Source organism: Elephas maximus, chromosome 7, assembly GCF_024166365.1.
Source record: "Elephas maximus indicus isolate mEleMax1 chromosome 7, mEleMax1 primary haplotype, whole genome shotgun sequence".
NCBI lineage: Eukaryota > Metazoa > Chordata > Mammalia > Proboscidea > Elephantidae > Elephas > Elephas maximus.
The window spans coordinates 43,906,234-43,933,155 of NC_064825.1; the positions used below are offsets into that span (position 1 = coordinate 43,906,234).

General features: G+C 51.4%; 2 protein-coding genes across 5 annotated transcripts in view; one reads left to right on the forward strand and one right to left on the reverse strand.

Annotated features, from left to right (window-relative positions):
* Window positions 1-453: 453 nt before the first annotated feature.
* Window positions 454-26,331, reverse strand: USP35 (ubiquitin specific peptidase 35). Of its 2 annotated transcripts, none has more exons than XM_049889701.1 (11): window positions 25,988-26,331; window positions 19,065-19,742; window positions 17,967-18,099; window positions 15,706-15,835; window positions 15,169-15,270; window positions 13,432-13,590; window positions 8,320-8,513; window positions 6,722-6,815; window positions 5,930-6,036; window positions 3,813-5,391; window positions 454-2,746 (listed from the first exon to the last, which is right to left on the reverse strand). In XM_049889701.1, the coding sequence occupies exons 2-11, from the start codon at window positions 19,735-19,737 to the stop codon at window positions 2,579-2,581; spliced, it is 3,339 nt and encodes a 1,112-aa protein (XP_049745658.1). In that variant the 5' UTR covers window positions 19,738-19,742; window positions 25,988-26,331; the 3' UTR covers window positions 454-2,578. The 2 variants fall into 2 exon arrangements, with proteins under 2 accessions (XP_049745658.1, XP_049745657.1); XM_049889700.1 differs by having other exon boundaries at window positions 25,979-26,331.
* A 188-nt stretch (window positions 26,332-26,519) lies between these two features.
* Window positions 26,520-26,922, forward strand: part of KCTD21 (potassium channel tetramerization domain containing 21) — a 33,428-nt gene continuing 33,025 nt past the window's right edge. For all 3 annotated transcript variants that reach the window (XM_049889707.1, XM_049889706.1, XM_049889709.1), the window contains exon 1: window positions 26,520-26,566. The gene's annotated coding sequence lies outside the window, so the exon portion shown is untranslated. The remainder of the gene's footprint in view (window positions 26,567-26,922) is intronic.

Below are 26,922 nucleotides of genomic sequence, written 5' to 3' on the forward strand. Positions count from 1 at the left end.
TCCTTAGAAATGCAAGCCAGAGAGAGCTGCCGAGTCTGCCTTGTCTGAACGGGTGCAGAACGGATTCCATACAGACTCAGATCCCAGGTGGGCGCTCACCAGAGGGCTGACAGCGGCTTCTCCTTCCTCAAGATAATATGTAGGCTTAAACACACGCTCTTGACAAAAAAAAAAATCACCTCAGAATCCTTGCTCTCATGAACCCAGAAAAGTTTTACGTGCAGTCTGCTGCACTTTCATTTTAATAGGAAATAACTCAGTACTTTTCTCTTGGCTAGAGGCAAAGGTGAATCCTCTCTACTTTGGAATCTATTTTCCTCATCTGTAAAATGGGAATTGTAGTAGCGTTTGCCAGTTCGTCTTCCTTGAAGGCACACTGGACTAGGAGTCTAGAGAGAGATTCTGAGCATGACTCTCTGAAAGACTGTGTCACCTCAGGCCCCCCTTCACTGGTCCCTAAGGTCTGACATCTTGAGGGTCCATGACATTTGGGCCAAAACTTAACTCCTCCACCTACAGTACAAGGAGGTAGCCCCTGAAGCCTCTGGTCACTCCATCTCCTCCTCCTCTGTCTCAGCCTTTCCAACTTCTGTGTTCTCCCAAAGGGGCAGGCAGGATGGGTGCAAAGGGGACCCCGCACACAGGGCCTGTCCTGTCTCCAGCTCAGCCACCTGCCAGCTTCTCTGAGGGAAGAAGGAGGGATGTGGTACTGGTAGTAGGTATTTGTGGGACAATCCCAAGTTCTTGGGGAACCCCAGATCTGAAAAATGCCAATATTGATAGGTGAATCCCCTCCACAGCATCCCAAGAAGCAGCCCCCATCCTGTGTACCTGCCCTCCAAAGGCAGACGGCTCCTCCCTGCTGCTCAGGGTGACAGGTACTTCAGGACAAAGGAAAGCACTCTTTCTTCCTTCGCTGGTCCCAATACTAGACAAGTCTGCACCTTTATCTACACAGCCCTTCCTTCAGTACAATGGCTGTTAACCAAAAGGCTGGCAATTCAAATCCACCAGCCACTCCTTGGAAACCCTATGGGGCAGTTCTGCTCTGTCTTACTGGGTTGCTGTGAGTCAGGAATCGACTCAGTGGCAATAGGTTTTTTGGGGGGGTCAGTTTACAGACGGCTCTCACCTTCCATGGTGAATCTCACAAGTCAACAGGGGCAGGGGGCAAATCCTCATCCTACTTAGGAGCCAGGGTCCAGGGAGGGAAGTATCCCCCAGGTCATGCTGAATGAGAGGCAGAGCCTAGGTTACCTTCAGAGGACCCCACCGTCCTTACCACCCAGAAACAGTAAGAAAACCAATGGTAAAGCAGGACATCACAGCCAATGAGACAGTGAAAAATGACATCCTGAAAGGCTTCAGAGAACTTATTTTTATTCCTGTTGGAGAACCTGGGTGTCTGCTCTCCATTCAGAAGAGGCTATAGCAGTTATTGGGGCACATGAAGTTAACATCTGGTCTTCACTGACCCCACCCCCACCCACCTCTCAGGGGGCCACCATCAATGCCCCAACTCCAGTCCACAACCCTACTCTCACCACTCGTGTGGCCAACTGACCAGAGAAGCTGAGCCAGCCAGCTTTCCTCAGAATGGACAATGGCTTCAAGATAAACACAAATACATCTGCAGTAAAATAAGGACTCTCTATCTTAACCAGAAGGAGAACGCAAATGGTGGCATCTCAGGCACTGAGGCAGTCTAGGGGAGAGGAAGTTTGGGATTAAGGGCCTCCCACTTTGAGGGGGGCTATCCTCTCTTCTACTATCATTGCTTGGTATAGGGGAGGGGGACCAGATGGCGATTCTCAGTCTCTGATCCTGTGACAAGCTGCTTCTCACCTACATTCCCCTCAGAAAGGTACCACTGCTGCAGGCACTCACACGGTTTGCCTCTGAAAACCCCTCTGTGACCCAGGGTCTCTTGGCCCAGCCATTTGGGTATGATTGAGGCAGAAAAACAAAAGGAAGGCCAGAGGTGCGGCACACAGCCCCCTTCTTTGTGCAGGGGTTTGGATCCTGCTCTGCATTTTATACTATAGAGCAATAAAGGTATTTGAAAGGAGCTGGAAGGGAAATGCTACTTGATGGCAGAACACTAGAGCTATTCAGCCCTCTGTTTCCGGAACGTAATCATATATTCCAGTACCAGTTGCCTGCTAGGGGAGCAGCGGGAAGAGCAAAGCCCAGAGAGTGTCCATCTAAGCTGCTTCAAGTTGACCAGGACACTTGGGTGTAAAATCTTAATGGGGCTGATTCCAGTATCAGGGCCTGAGCCCCAGCGTAAGAGGCTTGGATCTCACCTCCATATCATAGTGTCTCCACCTACCCTTCAGGCTGAGGACCAGTGTTCCAGAAGTTCCTGCTCCATCCTTCCTGGCCTTAGAAGGGTCTCCCTCCAGACCCTCAGGACTAGGTCTGCCTCCACAGCCCGCCTCAGACCCCACCTTGCCGAGCCCCTCTGCCTGGGACCTGGGTTCCCCACCTGGCTCCCAGAAGGAAGGGGTCAAGGCCTCCCCTGAGGTTGGCTGTGGTACCCCCACAGGTAGAAGCAGGCTGGGGGGCAGAGTTCACATTAGAAGACAAGTCTGTGGAAATCACCACCATTGCCACCTGCAGGGTTGCAGCCCCCTGGAGACCCTTCATCCTCATCCTTGTCTTCGTCAAAGCCCCGCCCCCAGTGAGGAGATGCAGGGAGTGCAGAGATGTAGGCCGTCCGGCTCCGTGCCTCCTTCTCCTGCTCCTGGGAACACAATGGGGTGAGGAGGATGGGAGAGGAAGCTTAAAAATCAGACTCTGAAGCCAGAGTCCTCCCTCACTCCCTTCCCCAGAGCCATTCAGCACACCTCTCCTGAGTGTCTCCTCTGGGTCCCCATGGCCAAGACACTGCCACTTCAGTCCTGAGGTGTTCCAGCTCAGCGGGGGGAGGGGTGGGACAGACCCATCCGTCCACCCTATATCTAGGTTTCAAACTCATCCCTCTTCCTCCTCCCCGATGAAAACTCCCATCCCTTGGAGGAAAGAAACTCATTCACACTAAACTGTGAATTGCTGACAGGGCCTGATGTGGCCAGGAAGCAGGGACTTGGAGGATCACATCAGCCCACACAGGAACCTCTCCACAGGCTTCCTGAGCAGCAGCCATCCAGCTCACTGCCTCGACAAGCACTAGGAGTGGACTCTGCCTGAGAAAGTTCTTCCTCCTGCTGAGCTGAGGCCTTCCTCGGGGAGACCCCCACCACTGGCCCTGGCTCTGCCTGGACAGCCTGGCAGAAATGTAAAAACGGGCCTGGTGTCCCCACCCCAGAAGCTGCCTTCCCCACACAAAACACCGACTCCAACTGCTGGTATCTACGGGGCCTGTTGTGGTCACTCCAGCTGTTTATGGCTAGTACCCATCCCAATAGGTCAGAATCCTTGCCGTTCCGGTTGCTAAATATTTCTAATACCACCCTTGCCTCTAACAAGTGCAGTCAAAGGCTCCGTTATATAGGTTCACATGGTGTAGAGTGCCCCCCTCAGAGAAGCATTCTCTACCTGCTCATACCGTGCACTCTTGTAGAACCCATGCTTCTCCTTCAGCACACTTCTAAAGTATTACTGAAGCTGCATACGTAACTATTCAATGTCTGTTCCTCTGCAGTAAAGGGTATAGGTGACCAATATCAGCACTGAGCAGTGAATGGATGGATGCATGGATACAAAAAAAGAAAGAGGAGAAATAGCTTATCTAAGCCAGTGATTGAGCTGGGACTGGACCTCCCCTCTCCACTTGAGTTCAGATCAAAGATCCCCATGGGTTTGCTCACCTGCAGGTAAAGGATGTTGTCTTTGGAAATGGCTTCCATCAAGTCCTTGTGAAGGGTGGGCTCCGCTCGCACCCTGGGGGAGCCAGGCTCAGCCTCAGGCCCCTCTCCGGGCCGCTGCCGATAAAACAGCACATAGGCAGTGTCCTTAGGGAAGAAGGAGGTGACGTTGCTGACTGACTCGAAGGAGGAGAAGGACACCCGAGTGTCGTTAAACAGGTACCACTGGTTCTCAGGCTCTGGCCTGTCGGCAGTTCCCAGAGAAGGGGGTGGGCGAGCAGCCCCCTCTCGGGCATAGCAGTAGTAGTGGCCGCTCTCTGAGGACACGCCAGAATGTACCACGACACTGCAGAGGTCATAGGCCTGGCCCTGGCCACCTGCCAGTGGCAGGCGGAGCAGCAGGGGTATGGAGACGTCATCCAGGATCTTACGGCGCCGCATGGTGCGCAGGTCGAAGGAGAAGCGCAGCAGTGTCAGGATGAGGTAGCGTGGCCCCTGGCTCAGCTCCACTGCCTTCTCAGCATCCTGCAGGGAGGCACATGAATCGCAGTAGTAGCGGTTCTCAGCTGTCAGCCTTTCAGGAGACAGGAAGTAGTTAACCAGGTCCAGGACTGAGCGGGAGCCCTCAGGGCCACACACCTGCTCCCCAGAGGGAGCGGCATCTCTGTGGGTGCTGAGTCCTTGGCTGTCCTCATCCTTCTCCTTCTCATTCTCTGCCTTCTCCTTCTCCACCTCCTCTTCCTCCTTCACCACGTCCTCTTCCTCCTTCTCCGCCTTCTCTTCCTCCTTCACTGCCTTCTCTTCCTCCTTCTCCACCTTCTCTTCCTCCTTCTCCACCTTCTCTTCCTCCTTCTCCACCTTCTCTTCCTCCTTCTCCACCTTCTCTTCCTCCTTCTCCACCTTCTCTTTCTCCTTCACCTTCTCTTCCTCCTTCTCCACCTTCTCTTCCTCCTTCTGCACCTTCTCTTCCTCCTTCTCCACCTGTTTCTCCTTCTCTTCCTCCTTCTCCACCTGTTTCTCCTTCTCTTCCTCCTTCTCCACCTGTTTCTCCTTCTCTTCCTCCTTCTCCCTCATCCTTTCCTCGTCCTCCTCTTCCTTTCCCACTTCTTTCTCCTCCTCCTCTGCTGGCTCCTCCTCCCTCTCCACCTGTTCTTCCTGACTGCTTTGCCCCACAGGCCCCGGGGAGCCCAGGCTGGCAATGTCCAGGATGGTGGGAGGGGCGTCCCCTGTGATGCAATGTTTCCTTTGCCTCCGAGGACCCTCCTGGCTTGGGATCTGGAATCGGGGTTGTGGTGGGAGGTCCCGGGCTCGGACCTCCTCTGTAGGGAGCATCACTGAGCCTAGGCGGCGGCGGCGACAGCGCTCAGCAGGAGGAAAGGCAAGGGAGAGGTCAGTGAAGGCCTCCTCCCTGGAGGAGACATGGAGGCAGCGAAGACAGCGTATCCGAGTCACAATCTTGCCTCCGAACATTTTCTCCACTGAGGTTGAACTTGGGCTAGGGGGCTCCTCAGGCGGGGAGGGCAAGGTGGACTGCTTGAGCTTTTGGCAGATCCTTGCCCCGGTTTTCTCCTCCTCGTGCAGCCTGGAGCAGGAAGCACAGGGTCCACATGCATACACACGACCCATCTCCAGTGCACCTGCCTCAGTTCACACCCACCTACCAACTCAACTGGCCACACAGCAGACAGACACATACACATGCAGGGACAAGCACAAGCATATGCACGCAGGTACACGGTGGAGCGCTAGGACATATGCATGCACATACCCTCACACTGCCAGGCACACAAACACACTACGTGAAGACATGCCAAATGTATGTGCGCATGCCCCCAGAGCGGTCACACAAAGATACACACACGCGCATACATGTGCGCACTCAGGCAAGCAGAGTACAAACACACACACACCCCTCTCAGTGGGTCTCAGTTCAGCATTTCCCAAGCTTCCCTCACACCCACCCAGCCCCCACGCTTATCACACACTACATGCACAAGCACAACCAGCACCCCCATTTCCAGGAAGATGGAACACAGCTCGGAAGTGTGCAGCCTCCCCGCTAGGAAACCTCTCCAGGACCGGAGCCCCCTCACAGAACCAGGAGCCCTGGCCTCCCTTACCGATCCAGCAGGTACTTCAGGTACTCTGAGCAGTCCTGCTGGGTGCCGGGGCTGAACCAGGGTGTCCAAGAAGCAGAGAGGAAGTTCTCTGGGGAAATGGCAGGCCGCTAGGACCGAGGCAGTGAAAGATGGGGTCAGGAGCAGGAGGCTGCTCGCCAATCAGCTCTCGGTGTACTGGGATTTAGTCATCGCAGAGACTCTCTGCCCCTCACTTCCCAGCTTCCTCACTGCAACCCCTCCCCCTTCCTAGCTGCCCTTTTCCTGTTTAAGTGCTATTCTTGTTATCTGCAGGTCTGTCGCCCACCAGGCTAGGAACTCCACGAGAGCAGGGACCGTGGTGCACTCATGTCTGTGTCCCCACACAGGACCCTGCATAACGCCTGGCTGAAGGCTTTAGGTCCCATGAGGGATAGACGGTGTTTGTCACCACTGTATCCTTGACACCCCTCAGCATGCCTGGCAATGTGGGCGCTCAAAAAACTGCAAGAGAATGAACAAAGCAACACCTTAGTACAAAGGACTGAATCGCTGATGGGAGAGATTTGGGCAGCACACCACAGAAGCTCAAGGAGGCACCTCTCTCCGGGCCTATAAGGACACTGAATTGGCCCCATGGGCTTTGGGTAAAACCCAGACTGGAGCTCAGCTGCTTAATCCAGGAAGCAGGAGCTTATAGCCAGGTGCAGGCAGGACCTGGGGGAGTGAAGGGTGTCAGACCCAACTAGTATTGTAGGGGTAGGGGAATGTGACCAGAGCCTCCTCTCTACCCCACCCTACCCTCTCTGTGCTCACCTGGCTGTGCTCTAGGAAGGCAAAGAGCCACTGCAGCTTGGTCATCAAGGGCTGTGAGTTGTTCTCAGTCAAACGGAGCACGCAGTGTCTGAAGCTTCAAAACAAAGCAGGAATACCCAGGGTAAGCCAATGGCACACACAGAGCCTCTGTGCTCCCATCCTGCAGGAAACCCAGAGCTCCAGGCTATAGGCAGAGCAGAAATTTCCAGCTGAAGTCTGGGTCAGAGCCAGGGCAAGGAAGAGGAGCAGGTGAACAACTCGGCTTGGAGTATCTGAGGTCAGTGACAGGACAATGACCTTGGTTTGGATAACAAGGGGTTCAACTAGGTAACCCCTGCAGTCCCTTCCAGCTCAGACACCCCATGACCCCAAGGTTCAAAGATTCAAATGTTCTAAGGTCCTGTGGTCCCAGGGTTTTACAGTATGAACTCTGGCAGGCACCGGAGTCTGTACCAATATCATCACCAGCCACTCTCATACTTTTCTTCCTGCCTCCTCAGGAAATGGCCTTCAGACCCCTCCAGAATAGCCTGCTTTTCTCTGACCTCAGCCCTCTAAGTCCACTCTTACAACCCCTGTCCCCCGGACCACTCTTAGTTACTACTTTCCTACCTTCAGATGAGGTAGGCAGGAGTCACTGTGGGGAAAATGCTGAAGGAAGGAACACTGGCAGGGCTGGCCTGGCTCCTAGTTACAGGGATCTAATCTTATGGAGGATAGGAAGGAGCCCGCTCCTGACACCCACATTCCCTGAAACAAGCCAAATCCCAGGCCCAGCTTAGCTCCGGTTCCCAGGAGAAGCTATGGGCAGACAGGTCATGAATTTCTCCAAACTAAGCCCACTGAGTACCTGAGTACCCACACTATTCAAAGTGGGAGCCACCCAGCCAGTCTGTGACAAGTTCAGAAACTGAGTAAACATTTAGAAACTAATATAGCAGTTGGACATTGCTACAACCATACAAGCACATGATCATTTTTCTGGCAAGTCATTCTTGTTGTACTTTACAAAAGTAATGGTCTACAACAGACTGGAAATTAGAAAAATGAAACAAACAAAAGCTAGTCCACCATAGACTGTTTGAGAAGCACAAGCAGCAGCACCTTAGGAGTCCTAGAAATCAGCTCCCACCCGCTCCTGCTGATGAGGAACCTGAAGCTCAGAGAGAACAATGAGGTCACTGACTTTAGGTCACTGAGCTAGAATCAAAGGTTACTTTCACTTTGACTTTTTGAAAAGAGATGTCTAATACCAGGGCAAGTGGGAGCTCTTCCCTGGAAGACACAATTTAGCCTGGAGAAAAGTCAGTGACGTCAAACAACCCAGAGCAGACCCCTCCCCACTGTTGCCTGACCTGAAGCCCATCTTGAGTTGCCATCCAGTCTTGACCTACATACAGCTTTGGCAGTGGCCTATGAACTCTGGGGTCTCTCGCCTGCCCTTCACGTTCCCACAGATCCCAGGGAATCATGCCCACCATGTAAGGCAAGACCCATCCCCTTCAACCCCATCCCCACATCCATCCCTATTCACCTGTCACCAGGGATCCCAAAGAAGAAGAGCAAGGACAGACGGGAAATGTGAAATCAACACCTACTCGGAAGCCATAAACAAGGCCTGAAGGATGCTGTTCACGTAGCATGTGTTGCCCAGATTGATTAAACCAATCTTGCCCGTGTCTGACTTGGCCACGAGCCGGGGGTAGAAGCCAGCCAGCTCGCTCTTCTGTGAAGTCCAGGCATCCTGCCCCAGCAGCTGCTTGATGCGGTCTTCGTTGGGAACATGGAGGTCCTGGGAAGGGAACAAGCAGGCAAGCCAGTGGACACCAGGATCAGCTCTAAAAATACACCTCCTCTGGGAAGCTTTCTTGAACTACAGCCTACCCTCTATTCTCCCCAACACATGACCCCATCAATGCTCTAGAGATGTGTATGAACAGCCCCTGTGCTTATAAACTCATTCCAGGTTCTCATCTTGACATGAGGGCCTCTTATATGATCTTTTGTGTCACCAGTGTCCTAAGAAGGTGGTATGATCCTCATTTTATAGATGAAAAAACTAAGGCTCAGATAGAGAAGGAGTATGTTATAGAGGCAGTAAGTGAAGGACTTGTGGGCTGTTGTTCAAAGAGCCCAGGATATGATTGACTCTAAGCAGTAACAACACTGGTCCACCAGCCACATCCAGTGGTGTCCAAATCTCAGTTCTGTTCCTGAATTCTCATCCTCACTAGCTGTCTGGCCATGGTCAATGAGCCTCCCTGACTCAGCCTTCCTAGGCCTCAGTTTCCTCATCTGTCAAATGAGGATACTCCTACCTTATATAGTTTGGCATTGTATATATTCATGGTGCTTGCACGCAATGATCTTCCCACTTTCACCTTCTACTTTCAGGTTGAGACAGCTTTCAAGAGCATTAGCCTCCCACCAGAACATGACCCTACAGTTGGAACAATGGGGGATCCCGGGGGTCTGAGGTATGGGTCCTTGGTCACAGGCTAGGGGATCAGCGTGCTTTCCCACTTATTATCCTTTTTCGCATTAAACAATTGCACCTGAAAGAATATTATCAAGCACTAGTTCTAATAATGATATGTCTTAAAGAAAAACACCTAAGCACAATGTAATGCTATCTCAGTAGATTTAGGTAACCATATTAACAGGTCCTCTCGCCCTTTTTTTTATTTCAAGGTCCTGAGCACAATGCCGGAGACCCTGGTGGCATAGTGGTTAAGTGCTACAGCTGCTAACCAAAGGGTTGGCAGTTCAAATCCGCCAGGTGCTCCTTGGAAGCTCTATGGGGCAGTTCTACTCTGTCCTATAGGGTCGCTATGCATCAGAATCGACTCGACAGCACTGGTTTTTTTTTTTTTTTTTTTTTTTGAAGCACAATGCTCTCCATTTGTCCGAGGCTCTCGAGCTTCAGACCAGCTTATTGTCAGAAGCCCTGTCTCCCCAGTATACATGCTCTGGCTCACGCAGAAGGTCTTGCTCATGCAGTGGTTTTACGTTCTTGCTAACTCTTTCCCCTGGATCATTTATCAGATAGTTTAACACATTAATCAGTCACCTCTCATAGATGATTAAAAAAAGGAGCTGCCATAAGGGAAGTAAGATAGAGGCTCAGTATCTCCTCTCTTAATTTATTCTTTTTTCTTCCTATTGCCCCTCTCTAGTCCTTCCATCCCACAACATGAACAAACAGGGACAAAAAGACACAGGTAGACAAACCCCCACCATACACATAGGTGCACACGTGCAAACACACACACACAAAAAGACCAAAAAAAAATCCACGGTAGAAAAAACAAAATCAAATGCCATTTTTCTCCCAGAAAAGTTAACTTTGTACTTTTAAAGAAGGGGAGGGGGAGAAACCTCCAAATAGCTCTCAAGCTCCTAACATTACTTGAAATTTTCATACAATGGATCCCTTACCAAGGACCACAGGTCCCAGAGGAACTGCCATAACCTGATACAAATGCCTAAGTAAGAGCACTTCCCAGAACCTATTTATCAGGGAGTGTGTGTACAGAAAAGGATAACTCATAAAACCCATGTGAAAGAACTTTATAAACAATAGGATCCTATGGCCTTGCTGTCGTGGATAATTTGCTGCCTTGCCTCCCCAAGTGGCTTGTACCAAGTATTCAAAATCGTAGGACACATGCTGCACGTCTTCCCAGAGCCACGTTCTCTAATATTCAAGAAAGAAAAGTTTGTTTATATTAAAACAACTGTTTAAAATTATGAAGTAGATACATGAATCTTGAAAATAAAATGAGATTTAAAAGAAACTTCAGGCTCATATCAGGCTGCTTTGGGTAAGTCCCCTTTTCTGACATTAGATACTTTGGTGAAAACCTTGGAGAAGCCCAGGTCTGCTAGATTAAGCAGAACAACTCAGCTTGGTTTTCAGAGCTCTCCGCTTGCTGTGTCTGATCTGCCCTCCACTCCACCACCACATTACCACTGACATGGACTTGCACCACTCCACCTCCATGCCTTTCCCTTTGACTCATCTGGACTGGAGCGTTCTCCTCCTGCAAGTTCCTATCTGTCAAGGTCTAATTCTTATGCCTCCCTTCATGAAGCTTTCCAAGATCCTTTCAAGTAGAGCCACCATGTCATCTGTACCTGTCTTACAAAGCCTACGTCCCTGCACCTGGTGGTACAGATAGATATCTGCAGACTCCCTTTGCTCCCTGGACCAAACCATCAGCCCCTAATGTACTAAGCCTGGGTCTCACTCATCTTGAGTTCCCATCAGGGCCCAGTGCAGGGACATACTCTTTGTTCACACCTCTATTATAACACTCTTCACACTACAGTCATGTTGTAATGATACAACATTCATTCATTCACTCACTCACAGACACTTACTGGACACAGATCAAAATAACATGGCTCCTGCCCATCAGAAGCTCACAGTCCAGCAGGAAACAGATGCAACAATCACAGAATCTCAGAGTTCTTGATCCACTTCCATTCTAATGCCTAAAACCTTGGGCAGCATCCCTGACAAGGGGAAGTGCTGTCTCCTCTGTTCATTCAACTCCAGGGACAAGGTGTTAATGACCCATCCAAGCAACCCTTCCATCACAGGTTAGCTCTGACTATTAAAGATGTCTTTCTCAGGTTAAGTTGGAAAAACTGAAAATATTCCAGTAAATATCAGAAATTCTGTTTGCTGCATCTACCAACTCTCAATGGGTGTTTTGTAATTTGAAGATTACAAACTCATCTTCAGTGGAACTTTATCTGTGTGCCTTGAAAGCAGTTTTGTTTCTGTTCCTACCAGGCAATTCTGGGGTTTTATAAAGTTGTGACTACATTTAATGTTAGCTTCTGAGCTTGGAGTTTCCACAACCCCAAAGATGATATAAATTTGAACTCCTAAATCTACATGAGCAGGCCACTGATTACAGATTTCTTTTTTTCAATCCAGATCAAGTAGGAAAAGTTTCCTCAATGTCTACTGGGGCCATATTTTTTTTTTTAAGATCACTCTTTCATTAACAATAATGACTTTCTAGGATCCTGGCTTTATGTGGGAGTCTTCATGCCAGCTTCCCACTGGGTACAGGTCCTAAGCCTCACTTCCTGTCCCCATCAGCCATTAAAGCTCAAGCCCCTTGTTTACTGAGGTTTGCCATCTAACCCACCCTTCCTCCCCACCCTAGAGCAAAAAAGCATCATCTCTCATTTACCATTCTGGGATTCAGTTTTCTCTTCCTTTTTGGCCACTGGAGTTCCCCCATCTTTTCCCCCTTACTTTCTTATAAGCTCAGCTATGTACTCAAAAAGACACTGCTACATTTTAACAAGCATTTCTAGGTATTTTGCAGTGGGACGCTTTTCAGGTTATCCAGTCTATCCTACTGCAGCAACAGTAGTTAGGTCAGAGGTTCTGAAAGGGCCACCACCTACCTAGACATCTTTCACCTGGTTATCTAGTCTGTCCTACTGCCGCAACAGTAGTTAGGTCAGACGTTCTGAAAGGGCCACCACCTACCTAGACATCTTTCACCCGTGGTCAGACCTGCCTTCTGTATCAGGCAATGGGAAAGGGTTCAGCAATCCAGTGCCCTGGCTTTGTCTCTCACTAACTCTGTGACTTTGTACAAGTCATGAAAACTCTTCAAGTCTCATTTTCCTCATCTACAAAATTGAAATAACAATAATAACATTAATTTCTACTTCATAGGGTTCTTGTGAGCATTAAACCAAAAAAAAAAAAAAAAAAAAACCCCATCGCCATCGAGTCGATTCTGACTCATAGCGACCTTTTAGGACAGAGCAGAACTGCCCTATACAGTTTCCAAGGAGTGCGTGGTGGATTCAACTGCCAACGTTTTGGTTAGCAGCTGTAGCTCTTAACCACTATGCCACCAGGGTTTCTTTGTGAGCATTAGAAGACAAAATACGTGGGGAAACCCTGTCAAATGTAGCACTATCTGCAAATATTACTGTCAATCATTGCACTAGCCAGGTCCTAGCAACCTATGAAGCCCAGCTTAGAAACCCTTTCTTCCTTGTAGCTCCTTCTCACACTGGAGGGGTTCTCTCCCCACTCTGGTTCCTCACTGTTCTTAGGCCAACCTCATGAATATTTTCATAGGCTGTTTAGACCAGAGTTACATGTCTGTCACCTCCCACTAAGCTGCAAGCTCCTCAGTGGTACAGACTCGCTTTGCCTCACGTCTGTGTCCCCAGTTTCCATTCTGGGCCTGGTTTGCTATGTGAGTAACTGTAAATAATCCCTGCCCCCACAGCACTCACAGTCTGGTGGGAGAGACAGATACCCAGTCTGTGAGAGGGAGGCACGAGGTCTGTGGGAGCCCAGAGCAGCTCTGACCCAGCCTGGTGGGGGGAGGAATGGTATTGAGGGTCATCAGGGAAGGTTTCCTGGAGGAGGTAACACTTGAGCAGAGCCTTAAAGAATAAGTAGGAGCTATCCTGGCAGAACAAGAGAAGAGTGAACTGTTAGAACAGCCTCTGCAAAGGCTCAGATGAATCATGAGAGAGAATGGCCCATATGGGAAACGGGAGGTGGCTCAGTGTGCCTGAAGCGCAGGATGGGTCTAGGGAGGTGATGGGAGGCAGCTGGGAGCCAAATGGTGGGAAAAGGGGCACATCCACCAACTTGCCATATGGCCACGAGCAAGCCAGTGCTGTGGGGTGAGAAGACATGGGGAGTTGTCACTCACCTTGATGGCCTCCATGACGGGCTCATACAGGTCCGGGAAGCCTGGGAACCGGAACACCATGCAGTGGACCAGCTCTGCCAGCTGCTCCAGGCAGCTGGTCCCCGAGTTCGAGTCCTCCTTGAGCAGAGAGGCCACCATGGGGGGAATGTGAGGAAGGAGCTGTGAGAGCAGAGAGAGGCAGGCTCAGCACCAGTTTACCCACTTGAGACACAGGATTGTGGTCACTGCTAGAAACACCCAGAGCTCTTTGAGGCAGGGAGGCTCCTCCCTGCCCACGTGAGCACTAAGTTCTGCTGGCAGGTGATTCCTTTTACAAGACATGTGACCTTAGAAACTCTGCCTCATTCTCTTCATCTGTAGAAAGGGATAAGTTTAATACCCTTTTCACAGGGTTGAGGGAAGGCCTGAGCCCAAGCCCCAGATGCTTAACCTCAGCCAACTGAACTGCCCAAGGAGCCTGAAGGCCTAAGTGACCAGAGCTACTCTGCCTACCCAGGAGTGATGCTGTGGCATGGTTGGCTGGGTGGACAGCCCTCACCGAGGGTGAGTGGCAGCCTCCCAGGGCAAACACCATCGTACTTTCTGAAACATTTACGTGTCCAGCACTTCACACACACTGCCTCATCCTCACAATGACTTTATGAAGCAGCAATTATCCCTATTTTATAAATGAAGAAATTAGAGGTGAGAGGTTACGTAATTTGCCAAAGATTTCAGTGAGCTATAGGGAAGGCAGGTGTCTGAAACAGTGGGTCTGAATACAAAGCCTGCTTCTTTCCCTTGGGCTACAGAATTTTAACTCTCAAACCCATAGGAGTGCTCTACCACATTGTCCCAGGGATGGACAGAGACAGGCCATAGGAACTGGAAGCAGAGGAGCGAGCCCAGGAGAAGGATGGAGAGAAACCAATAACTGTCAAGTCCCTGGTTACCTCATCTAATCCTTTCCCACTGGCCTGGGACTTTACCCCTGTTCTCATCTCCAAGAGGTTATGTGTCTGGCCCAAGATCACCACATCTGGCAGATGATAGAGCTAGGCCTCAACGCCAAGACTCCAATTCCTGGTTCTGTGCTTTTTCTAGTGCCAACAAAATAAGTTTCACTGGCCTGACCAAGGGCCCCATCTGCATGTCCCTGGGGAAGGCAGGCAGGATGAGAAGGGCAGCCTTCCAGGCACTCTGGCTGTCCTTCCCACGGGAGGGGCCCAGAAGACAGCAGAAGGGGGTAAGTTGAAAGCGAGGCCACCTGGGTTCTGGTGGGCAGCAGGGTACAGGAAGGACACTGAGTTGGGAGTCATGCCACCTTGGCTTGAATCTTCCCTGTTCCACTCACCAGTTGTGTATCTGGGGTAAGTGACATAGCCTCTCTAAACTGTAATTTCCTCATCTGACAGATGAAGAAAATGATAGAGCACACTGGGCTATGCTGGTGTTACACGAATTCACATACAAATTGCCTTTAGCACTGTGCCTGGCACACAGCTGGTGCCCAAGGAACATTAACTACTATGGTTCTAGGCTCTGTCACTCCGTTGTGTGCCTGTAGGGGAGGCCGTGCATACTCTCTGGCCTCAGACTCCTATCTGTAAAATGGGATCTCAAGTCTCCTTTGGTCCTAACATCCAGGGCTTTGCAGTTGTGGGCTTCAAGCCCTGACTCTTCTTCCCCAACAAAGCACATCTGGCCAGTGGGGGCTGTGGAGTGCCTGTTGTTGGTGCAGCAGACAGGGGCCCTTACCAGGTGGAAGGCCTCATGTGAGTGCTGGAAAGTCAAGAGCATGTACTTGAGGACAGACAAGGCGGCTCCACGGACAATGGGGTACAGCAACTTGGAGAAGACCTGGAAGAGAGTCAGTGGGTCAGAAGTCCCCAGGCCAGGCCACCAGAAGCCAAGTACAGTCACAGGTCTGAGAGTGGAGCTTGGCTTCAGTCTGAGACACGCCAGAGTTGAAGCCACAGACCCATGCAGGAGCAAGAACACAGAGATGCTCATAGACCTAGATGGATGGACAGATGGAGAAATGGACTACAAGATAAGTAGATATCTCATGGATGGATGGACAGACGAAAAGTGATAAAGACACACATACTTCAGTGAGCAGTCAGAGGAATGCATGAAGGGAACCTGGAGCCCAGAGAGGCACAGTGAATTGACCCAAGTCACACAGCAAGCCCGGATCAGAGCCCTGATGCCCTGCCTCCCAAACCTCCACTGTCACTGGCAAAAGACTAGCAGGAAACCCACAAGCCTGGGCTTGGACAGGGGCCCACTAACCTTCTCAATTTTGGCGAGCGAAACCTCGATCAAGATGCTGAACTTCTTAACAGCGGCCAGGCCCTTCAGCAATGCAATGATCCACTTGTCAATGTTCTTCCCCAGGGGCCAGGACACCCAGTCGATCATCCTGGTGAGGGGAATGACAGTGACACAGGGACAAGGAGGTGCAAATGCCTGAGTGAGGGCAGCCCGGGGGGTAGCCATAATGTCCTGAGTTCCCTTACTGACACACCTGTGGCCTGTGGGATGAACATGACACCTTGGAAATATAAATGGACCCAGGACAGGAACATAGCAGAGACCAAAGACCTCTCAGACCCCAAACCTCACACCACACTGGCGCTGTGGTGGTAAAATGGAGCTTTTGGCTGCCTCTGTCCGTACCCCAGGGCCCTGTGGCAAGAAGAACACTGTCCCTGGGCCAGAAGCTATGGCTTCTGTAAGCCCTTGCTGTGTGACCTGGAACAAGTCACTTCCCCTCTCTGAGTCTCAGTTTCTTTTTCTGTAAAATGGGGGACAATACTTACAGCACAGGGTTGTTGTATGGATTAAGAGATAACAACAGCTAACATTTGTGTGGTATTCACTCTGTACAAGGCACTGCTCTACCTGCTTTACACATATTTTACGCATCTGAAGCCCACAAAACAATGCCTGTACGGAATGAGCATGAAGCTGCCACAAGGTAGATGCTTGGGCAGATGTCACTATTATCATTATTTTTATACTCAGCTGATTGCTATAACGAGGGGGAACAATGAGAGAGCAATGTAATAGTAATTGTGGTAATAACTGCGTACATTTTCTGGCACTGTTCTAGGCGTTTTACTTATACAATCTCATTTTATCTACTTTAATCTTCACATCAGCCCTCTCAGATGGGTTCTATTATACTCCATTTTATGGATGAAGAAACTAAAATAGAGAAGCTGAGGAACTTGCCCAAAGTCCACACAGGCAAGAGGTGGTAGAGTCAGGATTTGAACTCAAATAGCTTACCTTTAGAGGCCACACTCTTAACCACTAACACAAGGAAACCAAACCCAAGAATCACAGAAGGAACTGGGCTACAGAATTAAGTGTCTACTTGAACCACTGCCTCCTTCACCTTGAGACCAGAAGAGCTACATAGTGCCTGGCTATCACCACTGTTTTGATCAGATACATAACAGAAAAATCCTGATAAAAAGGGAGAAAAAACATGGAACAGAACTTCAAATTCTTAAAGGATCTAGACTTACTGGACCTACTAAGTCTGGAGGAGTCTCCGAGACTATGGCCCTGAGTTGCTCTTCAAACTTTGAATTGAAACTATCCCCTGAAGTCACTGTTAAACTAAGTACATAACAGTTTAGCCCAAAAAGTAAAGATTGTCACCCTTGAGTATTGTTACTTAAAAAAAAAATTACGTAAGACCAAACGGTTGACAGGTACTTAAAAGCATAGATGAGAATGCTGGGGAGCAAGGAGATTAAATAAATAGAACTGAAACTAGAACAGAAATAATGAGAATGTTGACACAATGAGAAGAATTTAACCAATGTTTTTTACACTGATCATTATGACTAGAAACTATGGAATGGGAGTGGATTTTGCTGTGTATATTTTCACTAAAAAAAAAAAAGACAAGGCAACCAGGAAGGCCCTATGGAGAAGGTGGATCTACACACAGGTATGGAAACAATGCAAGGGGGAGGCATACCAGGTGATGGGGTCTGCACAGGCCAAGGCCTACAGGCAGAAAGGTAGACTGCATGTCCTGGGATCACTGGACAGGTAAGTGTGGCTAGTTCACAGGTGAGAGAATGAAGTGGGGGATGTATAAGAGTTCTGAGGCTGAAAAGTATCCAAACTCTGTTTATCATATTTGCCAAACTCAGAAAGCACTTCATAAAGTACTTTTGCCTTCTTATACAACACCATAGAACCCTGAAAGCTTCTTATAGCACCACCCACCTCCCCTTTTATAGAGGGAGAAACTGAGGCTCAGAGAGCTCACTGGCCTGTCCAGGGTCATACCAGGCTGGCACCCAGCCTGACAGCATCACTAGGGCAGGGGTCTCTGTGTCCTCTCATATCCACCCAGGGTCAGGCACAGAGCAGAACTTAAGAAAGGACTGATGAATGAACAAAGCATGAGGACCTAGGCCCTCTGACTCTAAATCTCACCCAGCATCCCCAACCAGCAGAGGGGACTTCTGGAAGGAAGAGAGGGAGGAGCCCCAAACCTGACCACCGCCTGGCTCTCAGCACCTCACCTGCTAATGGCGGTCAGCATCTGAGAATCTGTCACGCTGTCATCATTGCTGAGGTTCCGGACGACGCCATCCATGAGTTCCAATGGAAGGTGCTGGACCACGCTGGCCAGGGCACTAGATGGCGGCTCCTCCTCTGGAACAGGGAGATGGGCTGAGTTTAGCAGGGTGGGCAGGCCCCTCACCTCCCCCATCACCCCACACCCTCATGCTGCAAAGGAACTAGGCTGAGCCTCCACAAAACACATAAACGGCCACCTCCTTGTCTCCTACAGCATCACATCCCGATTCCATGTTATAACTCACTCACTCAACAAACTTTCACCGACACTGCTTTTGGGCCCAGCCCTGCGCTGGACAAGTAGAGGAAGCACTGATCCCCAGCTATGGCCCTATGGGCAAGGCCTTTAGAAGGGCTAACAGCGGAGCCTGTCAGAATAGGTAGGCGTGGCTATGTGGACTGGAGGGGGTGGGGGGCATGCTCCAAGTGTAACAGAGGCCCAGAGATGGGAAGACCCAGGTCCTTACACACAGGGCCTTGGTTCGTCTTCCTGCCAGACGCATTTATTTATTTCAGTCATTTACACTATAGTACAAATTTCACAGTTGTCAATGAAGAGTAAAGATTTTACATTTATGAGTTGACACCTGCAGGCTCCATCATGTCTCCAGACCTTTGACTCTGCCTGCCCAGACAACCTTGCCCCTGCTCTCAAGATTTGCCTCAAAAACCATCACTTCTAGGAAACCCAGCCCACCCAAAGGACAGGATGACCCCCTTCCTGTTTGCTCCCCCAGCCCCCTTTTCCTCCATCTGGCCAGATTGATCTGTGTCCTCCCACACCAGACAGTCCGCTCCTCTCTGGTCCCCAGCACCCAGCCCAGGGTACGACCCACAGTAAGCACTCAGAAGAGGTTTACTGACTAAATAAAGGAACGACTACACTTCTCCACCTATTCATTCATTCCATGTACACTCATGCCACACCAGTGAGCGGGGACACACGCGCAGCAGGATCTTTATGTACAGCCACGTGCCCAGGCCCCACACAGGACCTTCGCACGCATGTGCATCCGCACCAGCCCCACCCACACACGCACCTGTGCAGGAGATGACTGCGAACAGCTCCTTGAGGCAGGGTAAGATGGCTGCGGGCTGCGCGCGCCATAGCTGCGCCAAGAGCCCGCTCACCTGCTGGGCCTGCTCCAGAAACTCCACGGCGCCCTCTTCGCCCTCGGCCGGGCAGCGGAAGCGGCCGAGGCAGCGCACCAACTGCTGGCAGAAGAGGAGGCGGTGCGGTCCATCGGGCACGCAGCGCGGATGTCGCGCCAGCAACCGCGCCACCTGCGCGCAGGATGCGGGCCCCGGGCGTTCGCACACTGTGCGCAGCACCTCGCGACGCAGCAGCGCGAACACCTCATCCGCCGCGGGTCCCTCGGGCAACAGCTGCAAACCCAACTGCACGCAGGCGAGAGCGCGGGCGCCCGGGGGACCGGCGCCACCCTGCAACAGACGCAGCACGCGGCGCGCGTTGAAGAACTCAGCGAAGACTTCGGGGTGGTGGCGGCCAGCCACGTGCAGCAGCTGGCAGCCCACGCGACGCGGCAGCTCCTCGGTGCCACCCACGTAGAGGCGTGCGCCCAGCGTCAGCAGCGCCAGGCACTGCTCTCGCTCCAGCGGCTGCCGCGCTGCCTCTAGCACGCGCCGCACCAATCCTTGCTTCACACTTGCTGGGTACGACGATGTCACCACCGCCTCCAGGATCTTGTCCATGGTGGCTGTGTGTGGGGACAAAGAATGGGGTCACACTCTGTCCGACAGCTTGTTGGGGCTCAGGAGCCGTCGTCCAATTCCCCATGTGGTCCTCTGTGTGCTGAGACTTTGGGTGAGCAACTCAGCATTTCTGGGCCTCAGTTTCCTCATCTGTGAAATGGGACAGTGATACTAGCCACGCCAGGAGGTATCATGATGAAGTAAAGCACAACGTCTGGCACACAGTTAACAACCAGTGAGTTGTAACTATTGCCGCTGGGCTCCTTTATCTAATTGACACAAAGGCAACATACGGGCCCCACCTCCATCCCTCTCCCATTCTTCCCCCAGGCCTCACTAGTGACCTCAACCACTCCTGGGACGGACAGGAGCTGGATCTAGAAACTGCTGTCCAGAGTCTTGGCCAAGTTATGCCCTATGGGGGAGAAAAGAGGGAACACAATACAAATTGCATCTCCTAGGAGGGAGGGCTCAGCACCCCAAGGGAGGGTCAACAGCGTTACAGGAGATCCTTCCCATACTTTGTTCTACCCTGCTCTTTCCCAAATGACCTACAGCTTTTCAAGCCTCCACTTTTGTGTGCATGCTGTGCATTTTGCCTGAAACATCCTATCTCTCCAGACCTCTAACCACCACCACACTTTCACACAACCAGGCGAACTCTTATTTTCCTTCAAAGTTCATCTCAAACACCCTGTCTTCAATGAGAACATCTCAGGTCCTCCAGACACGAGTCCACCCCCTACCCTCGATTCCTACAGCCACCTGTGGCCTCTTCCTCCATTACAGCTGGGATCACGTAGTGACAGGCATGTTTGGGTGCAAGTCCCCTCCGCTGAAGTGAAGCATTTCCTCTTCGAGCTCCAGCGCTGCCACAGCCCTGAGCACTCAGGGCCCTGCCTGCCTCTCCAGCTCGTCCCGTACTAGCCCCTCGCTCTTTCTTGGCTCACTATGTTCCTCCATCTACAGGGCCTTTGTGTAAGCTCTACCCTTCCCTTCTTGCTTGGTTAACTCTTCAGACCTCAACTCAAACTCACTTCAATAATCGTGATTATCTGATTGGGTTCAGCCTTCCCCACTATATTATATAGGGTTCCTGAAGGCAGTAAGCACATCTGGTTTGGTTCACCATAGTATCCCTAGCACCTAGCATGCAGTAAGCATTTGTTGAATGAGTAAATGCAGAGTACAGCGTGAGTTACTGCTACCTTATTCCTCTGAGCCAGAACGGCCTTCCCTCTGTCCTTCCCCTCCATCTGCACTGTTTCCTGGAAACCGTCTTCCCACACTGACCCACTCTTGACTCCTGATTCTCATGCTTGTTCACATGGGTAGTGCTTGTTTTCATAATACCCAACTCTCAGCTCCTAGAAGGCAGGGTCATTTCATCCTATAATCCCATTCTAGGCAGAATCCCATACAAGGCTTGGCATACAGTAGGTATTCGATTAAATTACCAGCTCAGTAAAAACTATTTTGGAGATGTGAAGCTGGTATGAGGACAAGTCAGAAAACTTCCTGGAATGAGGGGCCAGAAATTTGGATTCAGGACCCTAGGCATTTGGGGACCCCAACTATGTGCCAGTCCTATGGAGACACTCCCTTCTGTCCTAGTTCTCGGCCTTGACCAAACCTCTATTACTACATGTATTACATTGCAATGGACCCATTTGTTTAAGTGTTTGTCTCTCTTGGCAGACTGTGAGCTCCTCAGGGCAGGAACTAGGGCTTATTTATCAGTAGCTGGCGTCCCCCATGCCAGCTACTGCCAAGAGTGACTGCCTCTTAAGAGTTTACTGTGGTTAGAGGGTGTAGCCATGGCACAGATCAGTGGTTCCCAGACTGGCTGTCTCAGAATCACCTGGGCACTCGTTAAAAGTTTAGATGCCCAGGGCCTACCCCAGTCTCCTGAACTAGGAGTCGGGGACGGTGTTAGACCTCGTGCTTTATTTTTAACTCTTTCAGTAAAGCTGATCTGAGATGTGTTCTGGTTACCATCTAGGTTACTTATGCCCCCTGAGCCTCTGTTTCCATCTTTCAGGGTTGCTGAGAAGACAAATATAAAGTCTTTCACATTGTCCTGGGCACAGAGAAGTTCTCAGAAAACGTCAGTTCCCTTCGCTTTAAAAACAGAGTCTCTCTACCCTTCAGGAGCTTCCAGTCTACTGGGAGACAGACATGTTTGTAAGGAGAGCCAATGCAAGGCATAATATCCAAAGGCCTTTCAAGTGTGTTTAAAAACTGATCTCCCTTCAGCCCCTGGTCCTCTCTTTCCTAGGCAGTGCCTGTGACAAGACAGTTGCTATGAAGTCAATCTCCCACGCACTAACACAGTCCATTCCTCACCCTTACTCCTAGGCTAGTGGATTTAATGTGCTTTCAACCCAGGGTGCCAAGAAACCCTGGTACTCAGGGAGCCAAGGAGAAACTCGAATCAATGAGCTATCGGCTTCACACATGGGAGAAGAGGGCACAAGGGCAGCAGAAATGCAGTTCTGAGGCCAGAGAAGGCTTTGTAAGTGGAAAGAAAATCAAACTAGGCACCTAGGCTCAATTTATTGTGTGACCTTGAACAAAGCACATCCCTATGCCTCATTTCTCTTCTGTAAAAAAAAAAAAAAAAAATTATTTTTTATTTTTTTTTCTAAGGTAGGGATAAATGATATCAGGCTGAGCTGCATGAAACTGAAGAGTCAAATGTTGACAATTTCCTATCGTTCTACCTAATAAAAAAAACCCTCTACCTAATAGCTCCCACATGAAGTGGTTCGTGCCTGGCAGCTGGGAGTTCAGTCAGCGAAGGCTCTGAGGGGTCTGATCTTAAAGGCCAGCCCTGCAGCCTCTGTTCAGTCTGTGGGCTTGGCTACACCAGCCACAGCCCTACCGACCTGCCTCCACTCCCACACAAACAGACTGAGGTTAGCTGTCACCATGGACACCAGCAAGCCCACTCAATAATATCTTGGATGCATTCATGCAAAAGGGTTTTAGAGGCTTCGCCTTCGCCTGACCCCATTACAGGGCAAGTAAGGGAGACAGAACACAGTTTGCTGTCCCTACAGCATAAACAGGGAAGCTAAGGCTCAGACATGGAGAGGGACATGTCCTAGGCAGAGCGGGGATTAGAACTCGCACTTGGCCTCCCTTGGAAGGGAAGGAACAGACCACCAGCATTCCTCAGGGGAGGTTCCATTACCCATTTAAGCCCCGGATGAGGAGACAGCCTGTTGACGCTGGCTCTGATCCAAGAGACAGCTGCCCCATGCCAAAACACAGTGGCAAACAGAGCCATGTCATCCCTCAGAAGAGCCTGCATTAAAAACCTAAAACTCAGATTCTCTGCTTCAGAATCACGAGCTGATGATGGTCAAGTCCCTGCCTGGCTCCCTCAGCCTTCTAACCTGGAAAATGTGGACTGTTCTGGGCCTGTCACTCATGAGATTGGGACGAAGTGCAAAAAAAAAAAAAATGAGGGCTGGGGCAGTCATAAGTCTATTCTTGGGCCATACGGGCACTGAGAGGCAAAAGAGACACTGTCAGGGGAGGGAGACACACTCCTTATCTATCTGGTTCTACAAGGAATTTCATCCATCTGCTCTCACTGCCACCTTCACATTTCCACCGTCTCTCTCCTGAGCTCCAGCCCGACTCAAGACCAGCTCCTCTTCCTGCCTAGACTAGTGTGGTAGTTTCTTAACTGATCACCTCATTCCCTCTCTCAATCCATCTTCCAAGAGTCATGTGTCCTGGAGGAAAGAGTCCAGGCTTTGGATCTAGCCCTGCCTCTGCCCCCCAGTGGCCATGGCCATAGAGGTAAGTGCTTCTTCACCTCTCAGAGCCTCTGACCCCAGAAGATGACTACCTGCCCAGCTCTTTCCCAGCCAGGCTTTGGCTTATCCCCCTCACTCTGCTGGCATCACATACTGGAAAGTCCCAGCAACACCTGGCCTGCTCCAGAAAGCTTGCAGGAAAACATAATCTCTTCCCTTAGGAGGCCTAGATCCCTATACCGGTCCCTCTCAGATGACCCTCCACATTTTTGCTGTGTATTGATGGTGGAGTCTGACTCACCTGCATCACCCTCTAAGTACCCACTGTGTATGTGTGTAAGCGCGCATGCACGCATGCCCAGCTCCAATATTCTGCTCCACTCCCATGCCCCAGCCCAGCTCATGCTTCATCATCCCTCCCCGGCCTCTCCAACCCACCCAAACATCGTCAGATCAACCTCATTAGTAATACTATAAGCTCCATCCGGCCATAAACTCTCAAGACTCCCCAGTCCATTCAGGATAATGTCCAGGCTCCTGAGTCTGACATTCAATCCCTTTTTGTGACCCTAAACTGAGGTGGGGCAGGGGTGGAGATGAATTTAAAAAGCCCTGTTTGGTGGTGAATCTATGGGAATTTGGGCAGTTGGCTTTATCCTAATGATTACTTTGTGGTGATGCCCTCTCTGCTTGAAGAGGCTTCTCTGTCTTCTTTCCTGGTAAATTCTGACTCATCCTTCCATACCAAAACCAAACCGAACCCATTGCGGTCAAGTTGATTTCGACTCATAGTGACCCTACAGGACTGAGCAGAGCTGCCCCATAGGGTTTCCAAGGCTATAATCTTTATAGGAGCAGATTGCCACATCTTTCTCCTGTGGAGCAGTTGGTAGGTTCGAACCTCTGACCTTTCAGTTAGCAGCCAAACACGTAACCACTGCACCACTATCCTTCAATGCCCAGCTCAAATGCCCCCTCCTCTGGGAAGCCTTTCCTTGTCTCCTGTAATTCAACTCTCTGAGCTCTTGCCTCCCACAACTCTCTTAGCTTCTCTCATCCCTCCATAGTGTAACCGGATTCCATGTCTATCTCCCTACCTAACTGGAATCTCCCGGGGTGGGAAGCAGGCCCAATCTCCCTCTCTGTGCCCAGTGCCCAGTATGGTACTAGACACAGAGGTGTCTGTAAAAGTAACAAGTGACCAATGATAGATGTGTGACAGCACAATGCGGTAAAACCAGGAATGTGACTAGAAAAGTATATTCCAGGGACTAGCCTAAATCTCCAAGCACTGCCCCTTCTGCTGCTCAGGCCTGCAGTGGTCCCTGGGCTGGGCTCAGTGAGGCTTCAGCCATTCTAGAAAGGACTCAAACAATCAAAGCTGAAGAAAAAGAAAAAAAAAGAAAAAAATTGTTCCTGGTTAACCCTCAAGACAAAAGTTCACAGAATCTTATAGGAGAGAGAGAGAGAGAGGGCTTCAAGAAGGTCTCACTCAACCTTTCTCTATCCCAGGAAGGAACAGCCCCTCTGAGCCCTTGCTTATCACCTAAGAGTTGGGAAACTCATTCTCTCTCCTCTCTGACCCTCACACCCAGCTGAGACAGGCATCTTTTGACTCCCTGGGTACTAGAGCTGCCTGAGGGGCACCAGGCTGCCCCTTCTGACACCAAAAGTTGCACTCTATCCCTGGCCCATCAGGTCTCTAAGCAGGAGCATCTCTCTGTATTTTCTTATGGAACTTCTTCTACGAAAGGCAGCCCTGGGAAGGAGCCCCTCATCCTACTACTGGGAGGTCCTTGTCGAGGCCACCAAACTCTCTCCTGGAAAGAAAAGGGTTTTACTGGTAAAAAGCAAATGGTCTTTTACTGAAGGGGAGTGGGGAGAAAGAAGAGAAGACAGTGGGAGCACCTACTCCTTCCTCAGGAACCCACCATCTTCACGCGTCCTAGCTGCAGGCCGCCTCTCACATACTACTCTTGGCCGTACCCCTACCCCCACGCCAGGCTTTCTGGAAGGGCAGGCACCAGGCAGACACGTCAGGGTCTCCCGACTGCAAGGGTCAAGGTGGGGAGAGTACCACCTGAGGCTGGGGATGCTGAGGATGGCAGAAGCCCATTCCAAGCGGTGTCAGCCTCTGGACCCCTCAGTTTGAAGCCCAGCTCAGTCCCTCCCCTCCCTCTAGTTACACCAGTGCCCCCGCACCCAGGCAGGAGCTGCGGACCCCACGAAAGGCTGTCGAGCCCCACAGTACTAGGAGAGGATCCTGATACACATTTGATGATGGAGAAGGTTGAGTCCCAGAGAGGGGCAGCTACTCGCCCAAGGTCACACAGCAAGGCCCAGGATGCACCCAGACCTCCCATCTCCCAGCCCCAGGCTCTCAGAGCCCTACATGCGAGTGGCCCGGTCTCTCAAATGACCAAAGTGCAGACACCTCCCCCAACCCGCACACACGCCCCCAGCCCCCTTACCTCCCTGACCTCAGCGGCCCCTGCCTCAGAGCCGGCTCCTGGGCGGGGCGCTCAGGCCAGGCTGGGCTAGGCAGGGCCGGGCTAGGTCAGGGCGGATCCGCTGCTCCCCCCGGGATGGGGACGCCCTCCTCCAGGTCCGAAACGGCAGAGATGCTGCTGCCAGTGCAAAGTCCAATCTCTCCACCTTGCTCTACACAAGCCTGAATCGAAAAAGCCCGACTCTGCAGCGCGGCCGCGGGGCTGCGGGACGCGGCGGGGGGAGGGGCGAGGTGCGGGAAAACGGGGCGGAGCCGGAGCGGTGGCCACCCCGCGAGCCGCCACTCGGGCCGCGTCCCCTTTAAGGCTAGCCGGCCTGAGAGCTGGCGGGGGCGAGACAGGGAGCTGGGCTGCTCGCCGCAAAGCCTCCTGGGAGATGGAGTTCGCTCTCGGTCCAGTGAGCCGCAAGGGGCACAGAGAGAACTACATGTTCCAGGGTGCAACGCGCGAGACCCAGACTGCCACGCCCCTAGCCTGGGCTCCAGCCCTCCGCCCCTTCGCAAAGCTGCGCTGGCCGCCCGCGGAGGGGAGGCTGCTGAGCGAGGGCAGGAGGTGGGTGCGGCACGGCCGGGGCTGGGGGCGCGGGGATGTGCGGCGAGGGGACGCGTGCGCACCTGGGCACCTGTCCTACCATGAGACATTATCTACGCCAGCCTCGCTGTTCTCATCTGTGAAATGGGGATGGCAACATCTGCGGCTGCGGGGGAGGGGACCCTGGTGGGAGATACGGGAGAGAGAGGGGGCGGGGCTAGAAAGAGGGGACGGGCCTGATGGGAGGGGTCAGGATGGGTGGTAATGGTAGGAAAAGCCCGGATTATGAGGGTCGGGTCGGGGAGTGTGGGAGGAGTCTTTGGTGGGTGGGACAAGGAGGGGCAGAGTCCTGAGGTGAGAAGGGGCACCTGTGAGAA

Coding starts and splice junctions, on each gene's coding strand:
- USP35 (XM_049889701.1), bottom strand. CDS start 19,737: ATGGACAAGATCCTGGAGGCGGTGGTGACATCGTCGTACCCAGCAAGT. Junction 13,591..15,168: donor CACATGAGGCCTTCCACCTG/GTAAGGGCCCCT, acceptor CTGCTCTCACAG/CTCCTTCCTCACATTCCCCC. Junction 2,747..3,812: donor ACAACATCCTTTACCTGCAG/GTGAGCAAACCC, acceptor TTGTGTTCCCAG/GAGCAGGAGAAGGAGGCACG.